At 39.6% G+C, this 21,697-nt stretch overlaps 3 protein-coding genes across 7 annotated transcripts; 2 read left to right on the top strand and 1 right to left on the bottom strand.

Moving 5' to 3' along the window:
- Positions 1-123: 123 nt before the first annotated feature.
- On the top strand, positions 124-6,608 carry tmed8 (transmembrane p24 trafficking protein 8). Its single transcript, XM_088925427.1, has 6 exons — positions 124-323; positions 1,576-1,687; positions 2,080-2,173; positions 3,133-3,259; positions 3,792-4,085; positions 4,667-6,608. The coding sequence occupies exons 2-6, from the start codon at positions 1,578-1,580 to the stop codon at positions 4,882-4,884; spliced, it is 843 nt and encodes a 280-aa protein (XP_088781553.1). The 5' UTR covers positions 124-323; positions 1,576-1,577; the 3' UTR covers positions 4,885-6,608.
- Positions 6,609-9,383: 2,775 nt separating this feature from the next.
- On the top strand, positions 9,384-15,995 carry LOC148828116 (uncharacterized). Its single transcript, XM_088925954.1, has 13 exons — positions 9,384-9,445; positions 9,906-10,082; positions 10,333-10,438; positions 11,002-11,127; positions 11,508-11,630; positions 11,721-11,904; positions 12,338-12,460; positions 12,821-13,008; positions 13,248-13,444; positions 13,671-13,762; positions 15,021-15,075; positions 15,264-15,361; positions 15,757-15,995. The coding sequence occupies exons 1-13, from the start codon at positions 9,384-9,386 to the stop codon at positions 15,993-15,995; spliced, it is 1,770 nt and encodes a 589-aa protein (XP_088782080.1).
- Positions 15,996-17,621: 1,626 nt separating this feature from the next.
- gstz1 (glutathione S-transferase zeta 1) lies at positions 17,622-21,628 on the bottom strand. 5 transcript variants are annotated; one of them, XM_088925170.1, is made up of 9 exons: positions 21,543-21,628; positions 20,672-20,723; positions 20,422-20,489; positions 20,065-20,145; positions 19,564-19,689; positions 19,094-19,169; positions 18,714-18,766; positions 18,382-18,431; positions 17,622-17,921 (listed from the first exon to the last, which is right to left on the bottom strand). In XM_088925170.1, exons 1-9 carry the CDS (start codon positions 21,558-21,560, stop codon positions 17,795-17,797), a joined length of 651 nt encoding a protein of 216 aa, XP_088781296.1. In that variant the 5' UTR covers positions 21,561-21,628; the 3' UTR covers positions 17,622-17,794. The 5 variants fall into 5 exon arrangements, with proteins under 5 accessions (XP_088781296.1, XP_088781295.1, XP_088781298.1 ...); XM_088925169.1 differs by lacking the exon at positions 21,543-21,628 and adding an exon at positions 20,817-20,950; XM_088925172.1 differs by lacking the exon at positions 20,422-20,489 and having other exon boundaries at positions 21,543-21,582.
- Between the last annotated feature and the right edge of the window lie 69 nt (positions 21,629-21,697).

Below are 21,697 nucleotides of genomic sequence, written 5' to 3'. Positions count from 1 at the left end.
AAGCAAATTGACTGCGTGTTTGGGCTGTTTTTCTGAGAAAAAGCACCATACGCCGTGTTTTAAAGCCAAGCACAGCGACTTCTTCATTACCAGCGCCTTTACGTAACTTCGTCACATTCCGCCTGCTGTCGTTTTATTACGGAAGTCGTCTGTGTTTTTTTTTTCTCTCTCTCAGGCTTTCGTTCACTCGTGCTAAGGTCGCCAATGTCGAGTGCGCAGAGCTCGGAGGCTGCTTGCATTCAGTGCTTGACTACCGCGCCTGGGTCGGTTTCTGGATAGGCACCAGTACCGGTGTGGCTCGAATCGGTACGAGAACAACCCAGGTAAGCACCATAAGACTGCAGTAGTGAAAGAGCACCGGGGGCTTTCAAGTCCATTTCCGGTAGAAATGTACAAATCAAAATACCAGATTTTCAGAAGTTGACAGTCACGCAGTTTTTAGCAAGCGAAATCAAAAGAGTACTCCGCCGAAAAACGTTAATCTGGGAGACACGTCCAGGCCGATTTATCACTTTCGAATAAGCGAGGAAGGAAATGTTCATCGCCCAAGTCTGGGACTCCACCCGATTTTGTATATTTACATCTTTTATCTTTGATGCGCGAATTTGCCAAAAAGCTACAAGTGTTTACATGGCCGGTCTTATTATAATCCTTATTGCGTAAAATAGTTTTAAAAGTTGCCGTATTAGATGATCACTGTATATATGCAGTATTTAGAATGGGTTAGCGGGAACGAGTCGCCTGTTTGTTTAGTGAGGAGTAATTGCGTGCGGATCTGCTCCATTAGAGTTGCTCAGCATAAAAAATGAAAACTACTACGTGTGTGCTCATTCAAAAAGCCACATTTTATTATTTTAATACTGAACCATGCCAGGACCGCCCTGATACAAAGGATGATTACTCCTTTGTAACAGAATGATTTACAATTAATCGCTTGTTGTTCAAAACAGGTTTCAGGATTGTACGAATTTGACCCTACTGCCCAGAACAAATAGTGCCATTCAGTGAATATTTTTGTAAAGTAACAACTGGCTTATTTTCCATTCGAATATTTAAAAATAACTGGTGGCAGACGGCCTCCACAGCGTTTAACATTAGAGCACACGATGGGATATATGTGAAATATTATTCTAGGTGTATTTTCCAGTTTTCACTCAGAGGGGTGCATAACAGTAATTCAATTAGAATGGATTGCAGCAATTGTGTATTTTTAGCGGTATAAACGTTAAAGGCTTTCAAAAGGTTTGTTCCATATTCGCCAAGTTCTGCAAACGGGGAATAATTATGTTGTTTGCCGTTCAGCCTGTTTATGTATATTCCTGTAAGTTCCAAAGCTCACGAAGAAAGAGTATGAATCTGTGCTCATAGCTTCTGAGTTGCTTTTTCCCCTTCCTGGGCCACTTTCCAAGAAACACCATAGGGATCGGAGTAATAAAATAGCTTTTTGTATATGTTGGGAGTATAAGTGTAAAAGGAGTGAGTTGGCTTGAAACAAAGGTCGTTGTTAGCAAAGAGATAAACTGAAACACAATCTGAAAGTGGTAACCCCCTTTCACCTATAACTTTTTTTTTCAGAAATGCAGAATTTGGAAGCAAGTTCAGAACTTCAGTCCCGACTGTCTTCTCTGTCTGTCTCCTCCTTCCCAGGAATAACTTCAAAGAGCTGTGAGCACAATGCACAAGAGAGGTAGCTGATAACTGCTGAATTGTAGTTTTCATTTTTCTTTATAAATACTTAAGCTTTGGGTTTTAATGGTGTTGTAAGTGCTCCTAAATATTCTATGGTATGGTATATAATAAATATGCTGGTTGCATAGAGGATACAAGAAATAGTGTTTTGCAGACATTTATTTAACTTTACACAGTATTGTTTTCTTTGTATTTAAATACATCTCAGTTGCTGTGGTTTAGAGATTTTTAAGGGCTGTAGAGTTCGTCTTGATTTCTGACCCCCTGTAGAAGTGTGTACTATCTGTGGTTTACTTTCTGACTGCGGACAGCGCAATGTTCTGTACGTCGCAGTTGCTCACACTTACTGCTGTTTGTTTGCTTTGTGCTGCCTATCCATCGTACTGATAGGCTTCGAAGCACAGACCTTTCCCACAACCCTGACAGCACCAGCCAGCCCGACAGAGACGGCACACAAGACAAAGCAACTGAACAGGCCAAAGAGGTAAATCCGTGAGGACTGTGCTTTATCTTGCATGCATTGCACTGACATCAAACCATCTTTGGCCTGCCAGATCTTGTGTTTGTCAGATATTGTACATTGATTGTTTTCAAATCACATGCACAAGACACTTATGCCCACCGTGAGGAGGGCATGAAGCAGGGGTCTCAAACACATTTCCTGGTGGGCCTTGTGTCCTATTTTGTTCCAATTTGAGTTGTCAATTAAACCATTAACAGAATGTATTAAAAAATAGACATATAAGGTATTTTACAGTTGATTGCACAAGACATTCACTTCATTAAAGTACAGCAATAGTTACTTGTTAATCAGCACAGAGGCTGGTTAGACGTACAGCAATTATGCAGCTAAATAAACAGACCAGCTATAGAAGTGAGAATGTGGTTAGAACAAGCACCAGGAAAACTCGTCCCCTGTCTAAAGCTTCAGGTGGATTAATGTTATTTCCTTAAAAACACACGACGGAAAATTTTATTGTATGGCACTTGAGTGAGGATCTTTGCACTATACAGTACCTCTGTGTATACTGGCTGCAATATGTACATGTACTGTATAGCACTTTGGGTGGGGAGCTCAGACATGCTACATGAAAGAAGTTTGTGCACTCAAGGATGTTCTGAATAATGCCGTACTGAGGTTATAATACAAATAACTCAAAGCTGATAAGAAAAAATTATGGATTTCACTTGAAGTGATATCTACCAGTTTTGATATAGGCAATAGCTGATGTAGGCAAAACTCATAAAACTACTTTCATTCAACAGAAACTAGTTAAAATCATTTTCAGGGATGGAAGGTTACATGCAAGAGGAGGTTAATCAGTTCATAGTAGTAAAATAGCTTTTCTTAAGTTTTCTCTCTCATACAGTAAAAGCACACACATGGAATGCACAGGCTTTTCTAACAGCGCATTGCTAATTGGCATTCTGAATTGTTTTTAGAGTAGTCAGGCAGCTGGCACGGTTTGCTGGGCTGAATCAGTGTCCCCTCCTCCAGGGCAAGACTCCAATAGGGGCTCGGAGGGGATCCACTCAGGCAGCAATGAGGCCGCATCTGCCGACGGGAAAGGTGAGCATCTCTTCATGGTTCGTTTCACTCATGCGCCCCAGTACTCCTTCCCCTCATACGTGAGGTGTGCCTGATGCCAATTTGCGAGGCTGAAGCACTTAGAGGGAACTATGTGAGCAGGGATGAAAGCCGATGAGGAGTGGCTTGATTGAGCCAGAGTCCTCTGTAATCTGTTTTCAGATTGCATGACTTTGCAGTGTGTTCCCAATGCAGAACTCTGCCTGGGTGTTTTAATAATAATAATTAATCATTCCTTACACTTCCTACTGATACTTTGCACTTTTCTGGACACTCCACTCAAAGCTCTTTACAGATAATGGGGAATCCCACTGCCACCACCAATGTGCAGCCCCCATTTGGATGATGCAATGGCAGCCATAGTGCGCCAGTCCGCTCACCACACATCAGTGGGGAGGAGAACAGAGGGATGTAGCCAATTCATACTTTTGGAATGATCGAGGAGTATTCTGGCAAAAGCCATCTTGCCAGGTACAGTGCTGTGACTCGTGTGCCTCTCTGCTCTTCGCTGCAGCTCAGGCGCCGCCCCTCAAACCCCCGTCCACCTGGACCTCCCCAGCTGTGAGGGAGCTAAAGGCGAAGCTGCGGCAGGAGAAGGACTGTGTGGTGACCATTTACCGCGGGGACGTCATGACAGTGCACGTGCCCACCATCCCGGAGGGAAAGAGGGTGTGCTGGGAGTTTGCCACAGACAACTACGACATCGGCTTTGGGATCTATTTCGACCGGACGCCGGTCACCAGCCGAGCCATCACCGTGCAGATCAGCGAGTCCAGTGATGACGAGGACGATGAAGATGAGCTGGAGGGTGAGTCTTGCTGCCTTTCTCCTTTTTGTAGAATCTCTATTTTTACAAAATCTTATAAATAGGGGATCAGACTTTTTGAAGTCTCGTCTTATTCTGTAGAAAACAAAAACTGCACAACAGGAAAAGGAGAGAAGCCTTTTTAGTGTCTGGCTTATTCTTATTGTTCTTAACACTTAATGATTTGGTAAATGGAAATTAAACTGAATATTTTAAGTACTGTACCAGAAAGCTTATTGATATTAAAAAAATTGGGTTGCCATTGAGATAATAATATTGCATGGAGGTTCTGATGTCGAATGGATGCTGATTTTATTTTGTTTTATCCTGTTTGAACACACTCTAGGCCTTTTTCTCCCTTCCAAATTTTTCTAACAGCCAGTAAACACCAGTTTACTGTATTTTGAATGTGTTAAATACATTCAGATGATGAAAAAGGATTTATCATTTTTTTCCAAGCTTACGCAGTGATAGAATTATTTCCAGAAGGCGGGGCACATGCTTTGCTGTGGTGAAGAAAGCTTTGGAAATGTAGTTAATGTATAGAGTCAATGGAACCAGAACTGTCTCTATTTTCCATGCAGGGTCCATCGTCCCAGGAGATGTAGAGAAAGGCACGAAGTCCTCTCCCAACTCGCATTTAGGTGAGATTCTTCCAGTGTATCGACAGGACAGCCACTTAGCAGTGCAGGGTGGCAGTCATGAATACCCGGGCGAAGGGACATACCTGTTCAAGTTTGATAACTCTTACTCTCTGTGGAGGAATAAAACGCTGTACTACAGGATATATTACAGCATCTGAGCACCCAGCGACGTTGCGAAGATGGATGTGTGAAAGAAGAACTTTAGAGATCTGCTTTTTTTTTATTTGATGTGATATCGTGTTTATGGATTTTGTTTAAATTGACCAATATTATTGTTATTGTAATAGTTAAGTATTGTAAGCCACATATTGTCATTCTGGACAGCAGTACAATTGAGTAACATGTTACTCATACTTCTGGAAAATGAGTTTTCAAAGCTGAATAGCACAGCTGTTTTAGGTAATTATTATTTAAGCTTAACTGATGTTATATTATAAAGTTCCTTATTTGCAAGGTTTTGCTTTACATGCTCTGTGTAATAAATAAGAGGATGTATAGTGCTGAAGAGACCCCATTGTTTTTGCAATGATGGATATTTATATGAGAAAAGAAAGAAAATGTATTTAGATTTATATATAGATTAATAGAAAGACCTTTAATATTATAAAGGGTAAGATATTCTGTAATGGAACACACTCATGGCAGACTGGTTATGAAATACATTTGACAATCGTAATACATTTTCATGTAGCCATGCTTATTTATACCATCCAGTCACTGTGTTTCTTCAGGTGCCTAAGCTTTTGATTTGATTCATTTTTTCTTTATGAAGTCTAGCATTTCATATGATTGAGCAGAAAGATCCTGAAAGAAATCTTGATTCCTTGTGTTCCTTTTAGTACATCAAAATGTTTACATAGACTAACAGAAAATGCTGTAATAGGATTGGACATTACAATTTTACATGTGCTCAATCAAACTGTCAGTTTGCCTAATGCATTTATTCAAATCTTTTCATTAGGATATCAGTTTTAAAAAAGAACCTGTTGTCACATTCAGGGAACCAAAGCCACTTGACATTAAACTATTGGATTACACCCTGGACTTCAGCCTCTTTGGGTATAGAATAAAGAGCTCATTTTTAACAGAACTGAGAGAACCCCTTAAAAAAGCTTATTTACTGTCAGATTTGAAATGTATATACTTAAAAGTAGAGAATTCACATAGGATATCTCCATGACAGCCAGCCTCCAGAAAAAGATTGATGTGAAAAAAAAAACATGACTTTAATTTGAATAAAATTAAGGGTGCACTTCAGTTTAATTTTGATGTACCGAATTAAAAAAATTGCTTTTCTTATCTCAGAAAAGTGCTCTGTTGTGTTGCCTGTGGGTTTAATATTGGCTCTGTCCTTAGTTTACTACAGTGCAAAACCTGGGTCATATTTCATTTGTACAAGCAGGTGCACTGGAGTGGAGAAGGAAGGGCGGGTCATAGTGGGGTAGGGGCTCATAGTGGTCATCATTCAAAAGAGCTTAACAGGCTCTAGTGCATCATTGCCACTAGGTGTTTAGTGTATTCTGTAACCCTGTTTACTGTAGGTCAAACTGACACTAAACTCTTTTGTGCTAAGTAACTCACTGTGGTTCAGCTATGTTTTTCTTTATATTCAGAAATCAGTTTACATAATTTCACCACTCTCTTGATTACTCTGTTTCTTTAAGTTGAAGCAAGTAGTTCCAATTGGTTGGAAAAGTTTATTTTGCTGTTATATAAATTTTATATCTCTAGCGCTCATAGTCATTTCCAAAGAAATCACATATTATGCTGCTATACAGATAACTGCTGATTGCATTCGTTGTGCTGTAAATTTCTCTTGTACTAGGTCACTGTGAGCTCTTTCTGACATCTTTTTTAAGTCAATAAATTCATTTTGCTTTACCATCTTTGTTACACTGGATTTTGTCTTAACGTGAACAGTGTGAAGGGTTTTTCAGATGTGTCAGAATTGTGCTTTGTGTCAGTATATTTCTCCCTCTCCTGTTGAAACTTCTTTCAGAAAACTCTTGGTACAATCGTTTCATTTCAGTAGTTTATAGATTTGTCTTTTCTGAACTATTCTCCATGTTATTTGCTCATTTTAACAGGTTGCAAGATGTTTATCTGACTCTCTGTACGTGCAGTAGAATAAATTCTTATGTGGAACTGTGATGCAGCTCCTTCTTTTTCTTGAGCTCACCTCCTGAGAATTATATTTGTCTTTAAGCATCAGAAACATCTTCAGCAGCTTTATGAGATGTGTCCTGGCTCAATGTCTGTTCATCGGCTTAAATAATGTTGTGTAAACTAAAATAGCACTGAAGTTAAATGCTTTTTAGAGTTCACACCACTAACATTGAGCAAACAACTAATTGTATAGTATCAAAGGAGCTGATGACAAATCTATCCCTTTGATTCCGTGATTTAATTCAACCTGAAGTGGAAAGTATTTAAAAGCCCTACTTTTTAAGATTCTTATTATTCGGAAAGTATATGCTTTTATATACTTGGGGGCTTGGAAAAGGCAACAAATTAGTAATGGAATTATTTAGCCTTTGTTACATTTTTAATGGCTCACTATACTTTTAATATGATGTTTAATTTTTGCAAAGTTCAAATATTTCTGAGAAACATACAGAAACTTTACACCCCTTTAGAACAGATCCTGGATGCTTTGGAAATCCACTGATGTACAGAACAGGTGGCTGTTTTTCATACATTGTAATCATATTACATTGATACCAGAGAAACATGAATTCCCAGTCAATGACTGTGAACGGAATTGTGTTGACACCAGAATTTGTATCTTCCCCTTAATTGTTCATTTATTTCTCTTTGTGACAGCTGAGGTGAATGTTGCTGTGATCTAATTGTTTGCACTGTACCTGCCTTCATTTCTGTGCAATAGAATTGACCTACTGATACTGAGATTCTGATCATCTTATCTCACAGAAGTCCCATTTAGAACAAGCTAAAATTGATATAATTTAATCTATGAACTTCAGGGTTATTACTGACTCCTCTGTGTGAACAACCTGATAATGATACTGCAATACAAAAAATAAACATGCAGGTTTTTTTCTTATCAATTTAATAACATAATCAGTTATATTAACTTCTACTGTTAAAAACCTTCTGTTTAACATCCACAAAAGTCCTCTGAGAATTATCCACAATCATGTTCAAATTACTGCAATAAAATATTGCCATATCAGTCACGTTCATGAGATTACTGGTAAGTGTTTTCTTTCTAACCGTAGAAAATTGTGCTACTGAAAAGGAAAATTTCGTTTTGGCTCCTTTATATCTTTTACAATCTATGAGTTAAACTGAGCAAAATATATGATTGATAGAGCCAAAGGTTCATTATTGTATTAAATTTGGTGACTTTGACATTGGTTTTGGAGTTGTTTTAAACTAATCCAGTTACTATTAGTTTCCAATGATGGCCAATGCCTGCATGAATTAAGCAAGTAACATGTTGAGTTAGAAGTACCCATGTTCTTGGATTGACTGGCACTCAGATATATTTTTATTTTCTAGCAAAATTTAGCAAATTACCTGATTAACTTATCAATTTAGAAATAGTCAATTTACTGGTGATCTATACAATCAGATGGATTGGGACTCTCCAGGACCAGTGTTCAAGATCCTTGTATTAAATGATGTAGGTTTAAAATACCTTTATTCCTGACAACCAAGAAAAAAATAAGGTGTCCTAAAAATATTAAACATATTTAATGTGTATCGATTCTCAATACACGTTCAATGTGGCTGCAGGTTTTCAAGATCGCCTTATATCAGCAGCACCTGAAGAGCTGGGAGAACCTGCTAAATTGGCCCAGTTAAGCCAGTAACTGGCTTGTGTTGCCTGTCAAGAGTGGAGCTGGAATGAAAATCAGGAGACACACTGGCCCTCCAGGAGCAGTACTGTGTCTATGCCTTGTGCCTGTGACTCTTCCAGTCCATTCCACAGCCAGGCTTTGAATGATTTCATTGATGATTAAATCAATGCAGCAATTAAGGAGTTGGCTGTATCAAAATAGTGGAGCGGTGTTGAATGGCTCTATTGGTTGAAAAGCCCTGTTTTATACAACAGTCGATGTATGATTCCAGTAAGATTAAAATCTGGGAAAATACTTTTTTCCCTGCATTGGAACTGCTGGTTCTCTGGTCCCATAGCTCTCATTATAGAAAGCTGATCTGCAAGTCAAGTAAACCACCTGAGAAGCTAAATTGCTTCTAAACGTAGCTGAGCGCCTCATGATGAAAGGATTGCAGTATAGCCTGCAAACTACAGTGGGAATTCTTACTTTGTCAGTTTTGAAACACAGGTCATTAAAACCAACAGAGATTAACACTGCCTCTTCTGCGCCCGCCTGGACGTCCAAAAGATTGCTTCAATAGAAGTTAAATATAGAAATTAAAATACATAGTCTTTTCTGGGGTTTTCATTAACCAATACCGATTTAGGGCTTGGTAATCGACGTCATTATAAGCGAGACGCCAACGGGTTGACGTAATTTGTATTGTGGTGCGTCCGTCGTTTCACAGTGTTTGAAATGAAGTGGCGGGCTAGTATTTTTATGTAAAAGTTTGCAAAGCCGCACATTTAACATAAATCAGACAAGTACTTAAAAGTGCATTTTAAATGTATAATTCTTAAAGACTGGTTGAGATGGGGAGGGTCAATTTTTTTGCTCTCTGGTCCTTGCGAGACGCACCCCAGCAATTCATCAGGTAGTTACAGAAAGATTTTCTGATAATTGAAAACGCTACATTCTCGAAGATAAGCATTTAGATAAATGGTGTTCTTTGTTTGAATAAGGCGCAGTATTGTAGTAATCGAACGTCTTGTAATAAAATAGTTTCATGCAATAACAGGTAAAATAGGCTACAAAAATTGCAACTATTTGAATAGTTAGGTCAGGCGTCTTTTCAATTTATGCTCTTTAGGGCTAAGCAGTTGAAATTCACCTTTTGGGTTTTACCAAAGCGCGTCGTTATTTTATGAGTATTTATTGTGAGTTGCAGGTTTTGAAATATCGGGAGCATTCCTTTACTGAGCATAAATTAGCAGTTAGTGAAGTGTAAATGTTTGTGTTGGTAAAGGCACAGGTTAGCAGTAGACTTGGAATCTGCTTTTCTTTGATTAAATCTCGAAATGGCAACCAGATACTGCTGTTTTCCCCCCCTTCAGTAAATCAAACCGTCTGAGCTACCGGGCGCAGTTACCTTTGCCTCTGCCAAAACAGCTCGTCGTGTTCAGCCTTGGCGACTGGAAGTCGTATTCCAGCGATACCACCATCTCCGTAGAGGTGCTGGTCAGCCCCGATGTCAAGCCACAGAAGATTGGTAGTCTTTCCTCAGAAACAAGGTACCCTTTTCTGTAACAACGTGTAGTGTAATGAACAAAACCAAACTGCACTTACAAGCTATGGTATTGGCCCTTTCCTTGTTTAAATAACATTGTAACAGTAGAATAGGTCGCTTTCAGTCGAAGCATCTGCCAAAATAAACGTTGATGTCCAGAGACTGAGCATTGGAGTTAAGTTGTGCTGTCCGCTCCTAGCAAATGCAGTTTTTAATTTCTTTTTACTTCATGTTGTTATAAAATGTACATGAAGGTGCCTGGTGTGGGAGGGGGACTGGAGGCTGGACCTTCTGACTGCTGCAATGGAGCAGGCAGATCTTGGGATTTCTGGGAAAATTGTGCTGACCGTCAGTGGGAAGGTAAGGCAAGAAGCTAGTGCTGGGTGTCATTATTGTAACTGGCTGAGCAGATACCCCTCTCCGGGGCAACTTAGAGAATAGACACAGGCATAAAGTAAATACCTAACAAATCATTCCAATACTGTAGAAGAAATAGAAAATGACTAAGTGAGGCAGCCATATTAGGAGTGTAATGCAGAGTAAAGACATCAGGTGGTAAATGGTGTGCAGGTAAGAATTGTTGATTAGAATAGCAATGCTGCAGAGCACAGAAGATTGTGAGTGCAAGAAAGATCACAGGTGCGGTCTTAACCTCACTCTGGTGCCTAATATGAATAAACTATTTGTGCGTTTTACTTTTTGCTTCTTGCAAAGGTATTTTAAGACTCCCAAAGAATGGTTTGTTTGTTTTTATTTAGCAATAGGTTAAGGAAAGTCAAAACTTTACATCAGCTGTAAGGTTCTAAGGTTCTAAATTCGCCATTTTAAAGCTTCCCCTGGCTACAAAGGAGAATTTCAAACAGTCACCTTTTGCTGGCAGATGGCGCTTGAAAGTGTTCATCCTGAAATGTTTTCTCTAACAGGTCAAAGCTAGCTTCACAAGCAGCACGCCGATGTCGTCACGGAAACGCCTCAGTCTGGACTGGCAGGCCTCCTCACAACAGGTGGAGACCTTTGCTACAAAGCTTTACAGAGGAGGAACTCGGCTGGTGAGAACAAGCGCAAGCTGATCTAAAACAGTTTTGAGCAATCGATACAGGTAGAAAACATCTGACAACAAGAGTTGAGTTGATAGTGTCACTCTTCTTCACCCCTTATTGCTTTCTAGGTGTTTGCGCAGGAAGTTTTCATTTTTCTTTTTTTTTTAAATAACAAGGATTTTTTAATTGTGTCAAAAAGTGACATGTAAATGAGTACGGGGTGCTTTCTTTGTCCCGTTCTTTGACTTTCTAAGCACTATTGCAAGTGATAAAAATAAGGACAAAACTGGATTCAGCAAGTTCGTAGTAACCTTTAGAAATTTCACCGTTTCGTTTGACAAACTCTGCATGAACTGAGTGTTCTCGTATATTTTTACAAACACATGAAGAGCCCTGAACCCACAGCGTGGAGAAAGAGTAGGAGCCAGAGTACAAGCTCTGCAGAGCTGAGCAAGACGCGGTGTGAGACCAGAGACTGCTCCCCATTGAAAAAGCCGCCAGCCCTGTCAATGGTAGGGAGTGATCAGAAATGCTATGGTGGCGAGCACACATTCTGAGAAATGTATGCGTTTAAAAACTAGTTGGATGTTTTTCTTATGCAGGATCATGCACCTAAAAATACAGGTTTTGGGAAGAGAGTACTCAGGAACTCGAGTTCAGGAGAGCTTAGCAGCTCCCAGAATTCCACTGAAGATCCCAGCCTGAGGAAGAAGCGCTGTGTGCGATCAGCATTGCGAAGCGATGAAGAGAAAACAGTGTTGTGTTTGAGGAAATCTGGCAAAGCAAGTATGTCCCAGTCTCTTGTAAGGGCGATCCATGTAGTATCTCTGTTCATAATGCAATTACGTATGATAGTTGTCTTTTTGCTTTGTATGTTGTAATTAATGTAGTATTAACATTTCAACTATCTTTTTTCCCCATCTAGAACCCATTAATATTTTATGTGTGATTTTGGAGAAATGTGCCAGAAATATAAGGAGGCTTTTAATTATTTCCTCAGTTCCACATATAGCCTGGAAAAGGAAACAGTACTTATCCTTGATTGTGTTAGAGATGCATAGATATTGGCTAATTGGACAGAAATAAAGCATTACAAAATACTTATTACATTGCTCAAAGTAATAGGTGTAGGTAATAAGTGAAAAGAATTCCTTACTGAAGCTTTCTCAAGTCAGAGCAGAGTCATGGCCGTGCTGAGAAACGAACTCTTGTGCTGTAGTTTGTCCCAGTCCGCGGTGGAGTCACACGATGTGCCTCAGTGACCCCGAGACTGCAGTTCTGATCGGAGGAGAGTCAAAAGAGCAGACGCACTGCAAGGACTCACTTTGGAAGCTTGAGATTGGTGAGCAGCCGCTGGAATCCTCTATTCACACCCTTAGTGTTAGTATTGTGAGGTCTGATGTTTTTTTTTAATGTTTTGCCGATTTTGAATACTTGCCAGCTAAGGAAAGCAATGTTTTTAGGAATTCCATTTTTTTCCACCCCATTTTTATTTTATTGTATGGTAATAGAAGAAGCACCCGTGTTTGAAGGCACTGGAGGTTTGTGAAGCAACAGTCGTACTGGGAGAACCTCATGAGTGTATGAGTTTATGAAGCTTTAATGTTCTGTTGTACGTGCGAATGCAGATTGATGTTCAACCTTTTATCCCACATAAAACACCATTGCAGGAAGTGACCTGGTCTTGTGTCTTTTGGTGCAGATAATGACTTTTGGTTCCCAATGGACTCCTCTGCCTCAGGCCCCACCCCACCCTGCTCGCTTGGTCACTCTGCGACATACGACCCCGAATCCAAGAAAATATACGTCTTTGGTGGCATGAAAGATGGGAAACGTTATAGTGACATTTACATCCTCTGTACCTTGACCTGGAAGTGGTCTCGCATTGCTGTGAGTTTAGCAGGAAGTGCTCCGTACACCTTTGATTATATATATTCTATATTTTCAAAAGGTCATTGTTTTTGTTTTTGGGTCTGGTACCCACCCAAACTTCCTGAGTATTTGTTAACTGTGTAAGAGTTTGGAAATGGTCTAATCTGTTTACTGCCTTGAGAAAACAATCCATCGTTGTTCAGCCTCATCAGCCATGTGCTGATTTCGTAACATAGCTCAATTCGCGTGGCTTGCAGGCAAAAGGCAAAGTTCCAACGCTGGCTTACCACAGCGCTACCATTTACAAGAAGGAACTGTTCGTCTTCGGTGGCGTCTATCCCAGCCGCTCTCCTGAAGGCAAGGCCTGCAGCAACGCCCTGTACATCTTCAATCCCGAGTACGAGCTGTGGTACCAGCCCATCGTTGAGGGAGACAAGCCCCTGCCAAGATTTGGGTCAGTCTTTCTTTATTTAGCGTGATTTCTTTATTTTATCATCTTAAGCAACTCTTTTTATCCCACTTTCTATGCAGTATTTTTCTGTGGAGAAAGACTTACAAGGGGAAGGAATTAAAGGAATTTGCATATTACACCTTACCCCATCTTTAATAAGAGAGGGTTGGTGAGATGGTGTAAAGGAATACAATAAAATTGTAATGCTCTATTCTTTTTATTCTTATAGGCACACTGCTACCCTGTTGATGAATAAGCTGATTATTTTTGGAGGGAAAAAGACTCCAGCCTATCTGAGTGATCTCCATATAATGGATCTAGGTATTACCAGACTATATGTGTGGCGAGGTTCACAGTTGTTTTTTTTGCTGCAATTTAAGCTGTTTTAACAAATAGTTTCTCATTTTGTGGCACTGGCAATTAGTGCATTTTATTCTTTATTCTGATTTTGGTAACATTCTGAGCATCAATAGAACACTTAGAACTGTAATGAGTTCCCAAAATATCTATTTTTGTAGCAGGCTCATTGGAATTTTAACGAATAGGCATGACCTAGGTCAAGTCATTATGCTGATTGAGACCTTTCACTATTGGGGATTATCACTGGCCAGTGGTGTGTGTGTGGCCACAGTTGTAAGTCTGTACTTAAACACTCAACTTTAAGTTGTTGCTGGTGGTGGTGCATCCACCAATTTGCAGATGCTGTCATGCGATGGAATCCCTCAATCTTCTTGTAGAGCCTGGACAAGCTTGTGCAAATTCAATAGTTTCTGTGCCCTAGATGTGACGCATAATCCCACAGATGTTCAGTGGGGCCCAAGTCTGAAGATCAGTGCTTCCTTGACATACAGTAATTATTCTTACACAAGCATGTGAGCTATAGGAATGTTATATACCAGGATGAGACCATCTGGAAGGCAGCAAGTGAGGTGCCAGGACTTTAACGCCATCCACTCAGATTTCCTTCAAGCACTACAAGTGGAGTTCTATAGCAACGAGATCCTCCTGTCCCCAATGTCACACGTGCACATTGCAATTGATTAGTCAAATGCAAACAATGCCTCATTCTGCACATCCACACATCACTTGCCAAACTCCATCAGGGTGATCTGCACATGTCCTCCATTCATCACTAAGGAGAACTTGACTCCATTCCTGGTGAGTTCACCTGACATAATCTGGCCTCCAGCATACCAATGGCACAGATGCATAATTCTCTTGGTAAACTGTGCATATTGATTCCTATCTGTGTTTTTACTTTCCAGATTTGATGGTTTAAATCAACTCATTATCTGTGTCCAATTAACCAAATGCCAAAACATCTTTAGTCAATACTGTGTACTTATAGTGGTTTCTTTTGATGGTTTTGGTTTCTTATTAAATTTACTGTGCATGTATAAAGGGCAAATGCTATAGAAGAACAGGTTTTTTTAGATAGCTACTGCAGGTCTTTGTGAATAAGTAATTATTTAAGGTGCTTAACTCTCTGTGGTTCTTCTTTGTTGATCTTGTGAAACAGTGTTGAGGTTTTAAGGTTGCTTGAAGTAGATTTTTACCTCTCAAAACTCTTCTGTTCCAGGCTTCATGGAGTACACAGCTGTTAAGTATGAAAACACTCCTCCAGTGCCTCGTGGGTGAGAATCATTTCAAGTTTGAGTTCTGAGGAAAGGAGGGTATTCTGATATCCTTCAGAATAGAAGGAAATGTAACATTGATTGTTCAGAGTAAAAATTGACTTTTGATGAATGTCTGTTTAAGGAGTAGTATACTATGGCAAAAATTACATGGTGAATTATAGTAAATCCACCAATGTGTTTGTCAGATTCCATGCAGCTGTACCAGTGTCTGATTACAAAATACTGATCAGTGGTGGCTGTAGTGCCAATGGGGCCCTTCAGGACATTCATTTATTTAATTTAGGTAAGTAACAAATGTAAACTCCCACAAGGGCCAGTCTATTTTGTGAACTGTTAAATGCATCGCTAGAATTTGCTGCTGCTGAAAGTTATGTACTTTAATTTGTAGGAAAGCACTAATGTAAAATTAGAAGCGTTCTGTATTCTTCCGTAAATTGTTTGTTTCGTTTTTATTTGTGTGCAACATGATGATATCTCCCTTAGGGCTTGCAGGGAAGTTGGGTGTAAATCCACGGCTTGTTATTTTTACATTGGGTTGTTGCGCTTTCTATTTGAATCTTTACCTAATTAAGGCCAAACAGTTTTCCTCAACTTAACCCTCTTAAGAAGGCCAACTCATTTGTTATTGTCGTACGACTGAGAGCTGGCTCAGGCAGTCAGCGTTCCTCTCTCTTCCAGAAAGCTGCACTTGGAGTTCTGTTCCATCGCCAGCGCTTAGTGCAGTACCCCGGGCTGGACACAGCATGGTCAATCTCGCCTGGCCACACCTCACTGATGCGGACAAGCAGAGGCAGGGGAACAGGACCTGCTGTACTATCCTTGTTTTCGGTGGCTCCGACTGTGCTGGAAACTTCTACAACGACACCCTCAAAACCGTTGTAGAACTAGAAACGGAGAGCAAAAAGCCATGTCCTTAATATGCGATGTTATGAACTTAAACATGAGTGTTTGTTTACATTTAGCAGCAGAGATTGAATTGGGAGAGTGATTATTTTTCCAATTTTTGAAATTTTGACGTTTTGGTGTGTAATTCAACAGACCATTTGATTTAAAAGCAGAAAATTAGTTTTTATTTTTTTAATTATATAATCTATATTTTGAGCCAGTCATCGGACCTTTTTTTTTTTGCATGGTAAACAAATATCTTTGAATTTTTGTGCCAGTAGGTTATAGATTTTAGGATGGTATAAAATGGTTTACAGTGCTCAACGTTGTCACTTTCTTGCCTAGCAATTTTATTTTTGTGTGGTTCATAGATGTGGAGTCTGTCTGAAAGGACTGAAGTGTATAACCTTACTTTCTGGCAGTCTGGAGTCACTTTTATACTTGCTGTAAATCAGAGTTGGTATTTTTCAACTCTGAAATGCACCTCATCTGGGAATTGGGGACTTTTTGTTAAGATAATGTAGCACTGTCAAATCATTTTGAAAGACTTGTTTTCACAAACAAGCCTTGTACCCCTAATAATAATAAACCGAAGCAAAAAAAAAAGATTATACATCTCCTGTCATAACAAACCAGACTAAGATATAGAGTAAACATATTGTACAATATTATAAATACCAAGATTTGTTTTAGGAGTAGGTTACCTCATTTTGAAAGGACTAATTGAAGTTTTGACTAAAGCCTATTCAAATGCACATACAACTAGAAACCATCTGAGTTCAGCAGCTAGAGGTGCTGTAGCTCCCCCACATGCCTGAAGACACTTGTGACACTCAGGGCTTGTCAGCTTCATACTGTGGGTTTAGCTTTATCTCCCTTCTGTGTTATAAACTGGTGTTTCTAACTGCTTTTAATGAGTACAAGTATATTTTTAATTACATTGAGCCTTGTCAAGCCATTGCTGTTTTTAGTTTAAGAGGTTGGTAACTGTCCATTACCAGAAAGACTCTTTTCTTTCCACAAAGTCTACAAAGGGAGGGTGACAGGAAGGCAGAAGTGAAGGGAGCACATGGGACCTCCCCACCCCCCCCCCCCATGCACAACACATTGTATGCTTATAGAGAACCGATCGAACCTAGCCTGCATGTATTCAAGAGGTGAGAGACACCCACTGGCTACAGTACATGCAGTACATACAAGTTCCATTCATATTCTTACAGCTGGATTCAAACCCAGGACCTTGCTACTCTGAGGCAACAGTGGTAGCTGCTTCTACTGCTAATAAAATGTAATAGTATTTATATCAGAGTAGCTTAGTGTCCCCTAAGACTGTAGAAATTAGTGATGAGATCAAGACTTTTCACTGTGACCACAGCCTGATAAATGAAAACCGGGTATTAGTATTGTTTTTAGCTCCACTATCTAACAGTGAAAACCTGGGAACCTGTAATCTATAACTTTGTAAATGGTGAAAGGTTTAGTTGTCTTCCCCCCCCCCCCCCCCCAGTGCACAAAAGTACCCCAGTGCTAAATATAGATGCTACTGAGACGATTGAGGTTTCTGCTGTGCAGATGGTTGGAAGGAATGCAGAAGAGAGAAGACGGGCAATTCACCTACAGTTGGAATCTGAAAAAAAACATCATAAACGGGAAGAAAATTTTTCACCATTTATTTTTAACGTTGGGACTTCACTTGTACAGTGTTCTGTCATAAACAATTCAGTTATTTTTCACACATGGTCGTTTTGCAGTTCCACTGCGTGCTTCCAGATTGAAGAGCACTGGACAGGCCTTTCCAGCTCCACTTTGGTAGAGCAGCTGCAGTGCAGTCCTACACACGCAGGTCTGCTGGGGTGTCAGGCTGGCATGAGGGGTGACTCATCTGAAATGCTTCCATCTCCAGCAAGGTCTGGTTCAGCCTCTTGATAGTTGGGAACGGAGCGAGGTCCACCTTAAATCTAATTGATAAACGCATGTTCCCTTAAGTGGTGAAGTTTTATTTCTCTATTGGAGACTTGCTTTCACAGTTAAAATTTAAAGACCTATGATGCTTGAGGTGGTCAGAATTAATTAGCGCATCCATGTTACAGGCAGCATTAGAGAAAAAATTATTCAAAAACACTGTTTTTGTCACAGTGAGTTTCACCAAATCCTCAGAAGTTGTACAGTATATAGCTTTTACTCAGGAATTAAATAGTGTATCCCTTTTAACTGAAAGCACTATGGGGAAAAACTGCATAACCTTCTGGGTTGTGTTTATTAAAATGCACAAATGTTTTAGGTATGTTGAACAAATACCTTTCATAGTATAGAAAGGACGATTTCAAGTTATTTTGGGTTTGAAGTAGACCAAGGCCTCTTACTTAATTGCCATCTTTCATTTTGAGAAATAATTTCATTAACCAGTCCTGGTCTTACCTCTCTGCATTATAAACTTGGGGTACCAAGCAAACATCTGCCATTGAGATCTAAAAAAATGAGAAAGCATCAGTCATTCACTTGCTAAAATAAGACTTACTGAAAGAAAAGGCCTGCACAGCTTTGTACCTGTTAAATATTTAGCTCGCTTATCTTATGTGAGTGCAAAGTTCATAACTTCTATAGTGACCAAATTTAGAAACCATGGCGCTTGGACAATTGCAGAGAGGCGAGTCAAACTAATAATGAGGTATTAAAGTCTTCCCAGAAGACTTTCTACTGACTTGCTCAGTAGATTATGAACTTAAACTTTTTCATGCATTTTACTTTACCTCATTGCCGACACAGTACTTTCCCGATGTTTGCTGCAGGAGGTTTTCCAGTGCTGGAGAAACATGGTGAACACTTATCAGCCCAGGCCAAGTGCCATGTCCAATTAAGCCAGAATAATCATATGTGGTTAACAGTTTGGAATAATTCATATCTTGATAGTCAGAAATAAAAACTATAATGATTTACTAGCTTGCTGCACAATAATGTGATGTTCCTGTTGAGAATTTATGTACTATGTACAATAAGATACAGAATAAATGTTTAAAATGTTTCAGAACTTTTAAAGCAAAGAAGAAAGTGTCACGCTACTGTATGTAGAACGTTCTGCAGGAAATCCTATGAAGTGGGTAGGGTGCCATGCGACAGTTCTCAGACACACCTTGGAAACCTCTGATGATGAAATGCTGTGCCCATTCCACTTTATCAGTCCCAATTTTCTGTAGGACATACAGGTTCTGCAGGAACAGAAAAGCTCTTGCATCACATAGTTTAAGCAGAGAAAATCATTTATTTCTAATAAAACATTTTTAATGAGCTCATTTATTGGTATCGTATGGACAATTGATCAGAACGTTCATTCATTTCCGAACATTCTGCACCTAAAGTACCTTGTGTTAAAATCAAACAGCTTTAAAAAGATTATTACCTCAATATAATAATCTGTTCACCCTCTCTGTGATGTAATAATCGTCAATTACTTGGCGATAGCTTAAAGGAAGATTTTTTTTGAATTAAGAAGAATTGGTATCATGGTTTTTATCATAGATGTCGGCTTGTATGAGTTACTTGAAGGGAGAATGTAGGTTTCAGCCAAGGGGCATTCACATTAACTCGTGCTTTCTGTGTTACCTGAAGGGGCTGGATCCCTGAGACAATGTGGTCACAGATCATGCGCACCTGGGCGCGCTGCTTGGGCTCGGCTGGGAGCAGGCGCGGTCCAGGTCTGGTCTCATCAAGGTACTGGATGATTGCAAGCTGGGGAAGATGGGAGAAAACGTTTAAACTGGTATAAGTAGATCATGGTCTCCAACCTGCATGCATACAATGTTTACTTAATTTTTGAATTCCTGCAATGCACGGAATATGGGTTAGAATGGAAAATATGTCTATTTCCAACTGAGTAGTACAGAATTTGAAGGGAAATAAAATTAGGGGGAAAAGGTGGAAAATAGTTTTCTAATTAGCACATCAACACATTCTTTTATTAATGTTTTGTTGCTTAACTGTTCTAAAGATGTTTTAATCTGGATCCAAATGACTGTAAAATGAATCTATTGGCTTTCAATGGTCTTTGACTGTCCGGACAGCCATGTTTCCAAAAGCTACCAGGATTTCCCAATTCAAACTTACCGACTGGGACAGAGTGATGCCATCAACACACATTGCAGGCACCTGCTGCATGGGATTTAAGGTCTTGTATTGTTCCGTTAGCTACAATAAGCAAGAAATTATAGATTTTTGTATGAGGCAACTGGGTGATGTTGAGAACTGGATTTAAATATGAACTGGTTTATGAGCTCCATGGCTCTGGCTGGTTTAATACTGTACTTTTACGATTTCATTAAGTCACACTATTCTGGTTGATTTTTTGTTTTAAGGTCTTTCAAATGAGTGGGTAGTTCTACAAAAAAAATGTAACCTATCCAATATTTTATAACATATTTTAAACTAAACAAAATCATTAAAAAATTACCAGTGAAAGGTTACCTGCTGACCTCCATCCTTAATAAGATTCACTGGGATTTGGTCGTATGCAATACCTTTCAGCAGAAGAGCTATGGAAGGCAATACAAGAACCACTTAAGTAATCTTTTACATCTAGTTTTATTAGGCGTATGCAAGTTTTTGAAAAAGTACTGTATAAAAGGCAAAACGTAAACATAGTTAATGAAATGCTAAAAACAAAAGGTGGCTTTCTGTGCCAGTTGCAAGCTTACTGTTAACAGAAATAACTCACCGATTCGAACTCTCCATGAACAGGAACTCCTGAAATATCCATACAGGACGGGCTACAAAAGACGAAAGAAATTAAATGTCATTCTGTTGCCATTACTTCGGTTTTACATTTGGATTCCAGAACACTTGTACAATGTGATTCTCACCTTGGTTTGAGTTGCCATAGTACCGTAATATAGCGGGGCCTTGACAAAGAGTGAATATCAGCTAAGTTATAGCGATCTTTTTTTTATGGCAACCAATCGGATAACGTCCCAAAAATCCTCCTCCTGGCTTTCTCATACCAGCATGACTAAGCACTCCCATTGCGTGTTGCGATACCATCGAGACGAGCAATGCAGTCCGAAGTCTGGGATCAGGAACGTTTAACAACGACAAACCCCAGATCTGACTCCCGTTGTGCAGATCGAGCATGCGTGCCATTTTACCGAAATCTGCTACATAAAGTTATATTTAGATCTTGTTGTTTGCATAGTAAGTACAATTGCGAAGTATTTGTGTGCAGTCTTACCCCACCCCCGTCAAAAATGAAAGATTTTCAACTTGTAGCTACTTCTAGCAGTGTCTCCTGCTGTGTAGTACAAGCATAAATTAGTTTAAATCAGGACAATGCCATGGCAATGAACGGAACTTAATACATATTCAATGCACACACACCTATTTACTGTGGCCAGAATACTGAATCATTCGTACTGCAGACGTATGTATATTATAAGGGTGGAATTAGAAGAGCTCACAGCAAACCACATAACGAGAGCGTGTTCACATTTTTGAAACCGTTCATCTTCCTACAAGGTTATGCTAATAGTTTCACGTATGCGCCATGTGTTTTTGGGGTTCGACACTGCGTTGATCCATACACACACTTTTACCTTCAGCGCGGCACTCATTTTTCCTTGAAATGATGTCGCGACATCACATTTCTCTTTAAAAATAAACTCCACCCTTGCAGGAGCATAATATTCTGATTAGTTAAAAAAGTATATTGCGCGAAGTGCCGATTGTCGCGTTGACCTCTGGGAATTGT

This window comes from Atractosteus spatula, chromosome 9, assembly GCF_055471065.1.
Source record: "Atractosteus spatula isolate fAtrSpa1 chromosome 9, fAtrSpa1.hap1, whole genome shotgun sequence".
Classification (NCBI taxonomy): Eukaryota; Metazoa; Chordata; class Actinopteri; order Semionotiformes; family Lepisosteidae; genus Atractosteus; species Atractosteus spatula.
The sequence above is the reverse complement of the archived record's forward strand: the minus strand, read 5'-3'. Positions and strand labels throughout refer to the sequence as shown.

What these genes read in the sequence shown, in the direction of transcription:
- tmed8 (XM_088925427.1), top strand. Translation starts at nt 1,578, where the DNA reads ATGCAGAATTTGGAAGCAAGTTCAGAACTTCAGTCCCGACTGTCTTCT. An exon ending in CAACTGAACAGGCCAAAGAG is followed by an intron (nt 2,174 to 3,132) that starts GTAAATCCGTGA and finishes AATTGTTTTTAG; the next exon opens with AGTAGTCAGGCAGCTGGCAC. An exon ending in CGATGAAGATGAGCTGGAGG is followed by an intron (nt 4,086 to 4,666) that starts GTGAGTCTTGCT and finishes TTTTCCATGCAG; the next exon opens with GGTCCATCGTCCCAGGAGAT.
- LOC148828116 (XM_088925954.1), top strand. Translation starts at nt 9,384, where the DNA reads ATGGGGAGGGTCAATTTTTTTGCTCTCTGGTCCTTGCGAGACGCACCC. An exon ending in GAGGAAATCTGGCAAAGCAA is followed by an intron (nt 11,905 to 12,337) that starts GTATGTCCCAGT and finishes CTTGTGCTGTAG; the next exon opens with TTTGTCCCAGTCCGCGGTGG. An exon ending in CATTCATTTATTTAATTTAG is followed by an intron (nt 15,362 to 15,756) that starts GTAAGTAACAAA and finishes TCTCTCTTCCAG; the next exon opens with AAAGCTGCACTTGGAGTTCT.
- gstz1 (XM_088925170.1), bottom strand. An exon ending in TTAAGGATGGAGGTCAGCAG is followed by an intron (nt 20,146 to 20,421) that starts GTAACCTTTCAC and finishes TGCTTATTGTAG; the next exon opens with CTAACGGAACAATACAAGAC. An exon ending in AGTACTGTGTCGGCAATGAG is followed by an intron (nt 18,432 to 18,713) that starts GTAAAGTAAAAT and finishes TCATTTTTTTAG; the next exon opens with ATCTCAATGGCAGATGTTTG.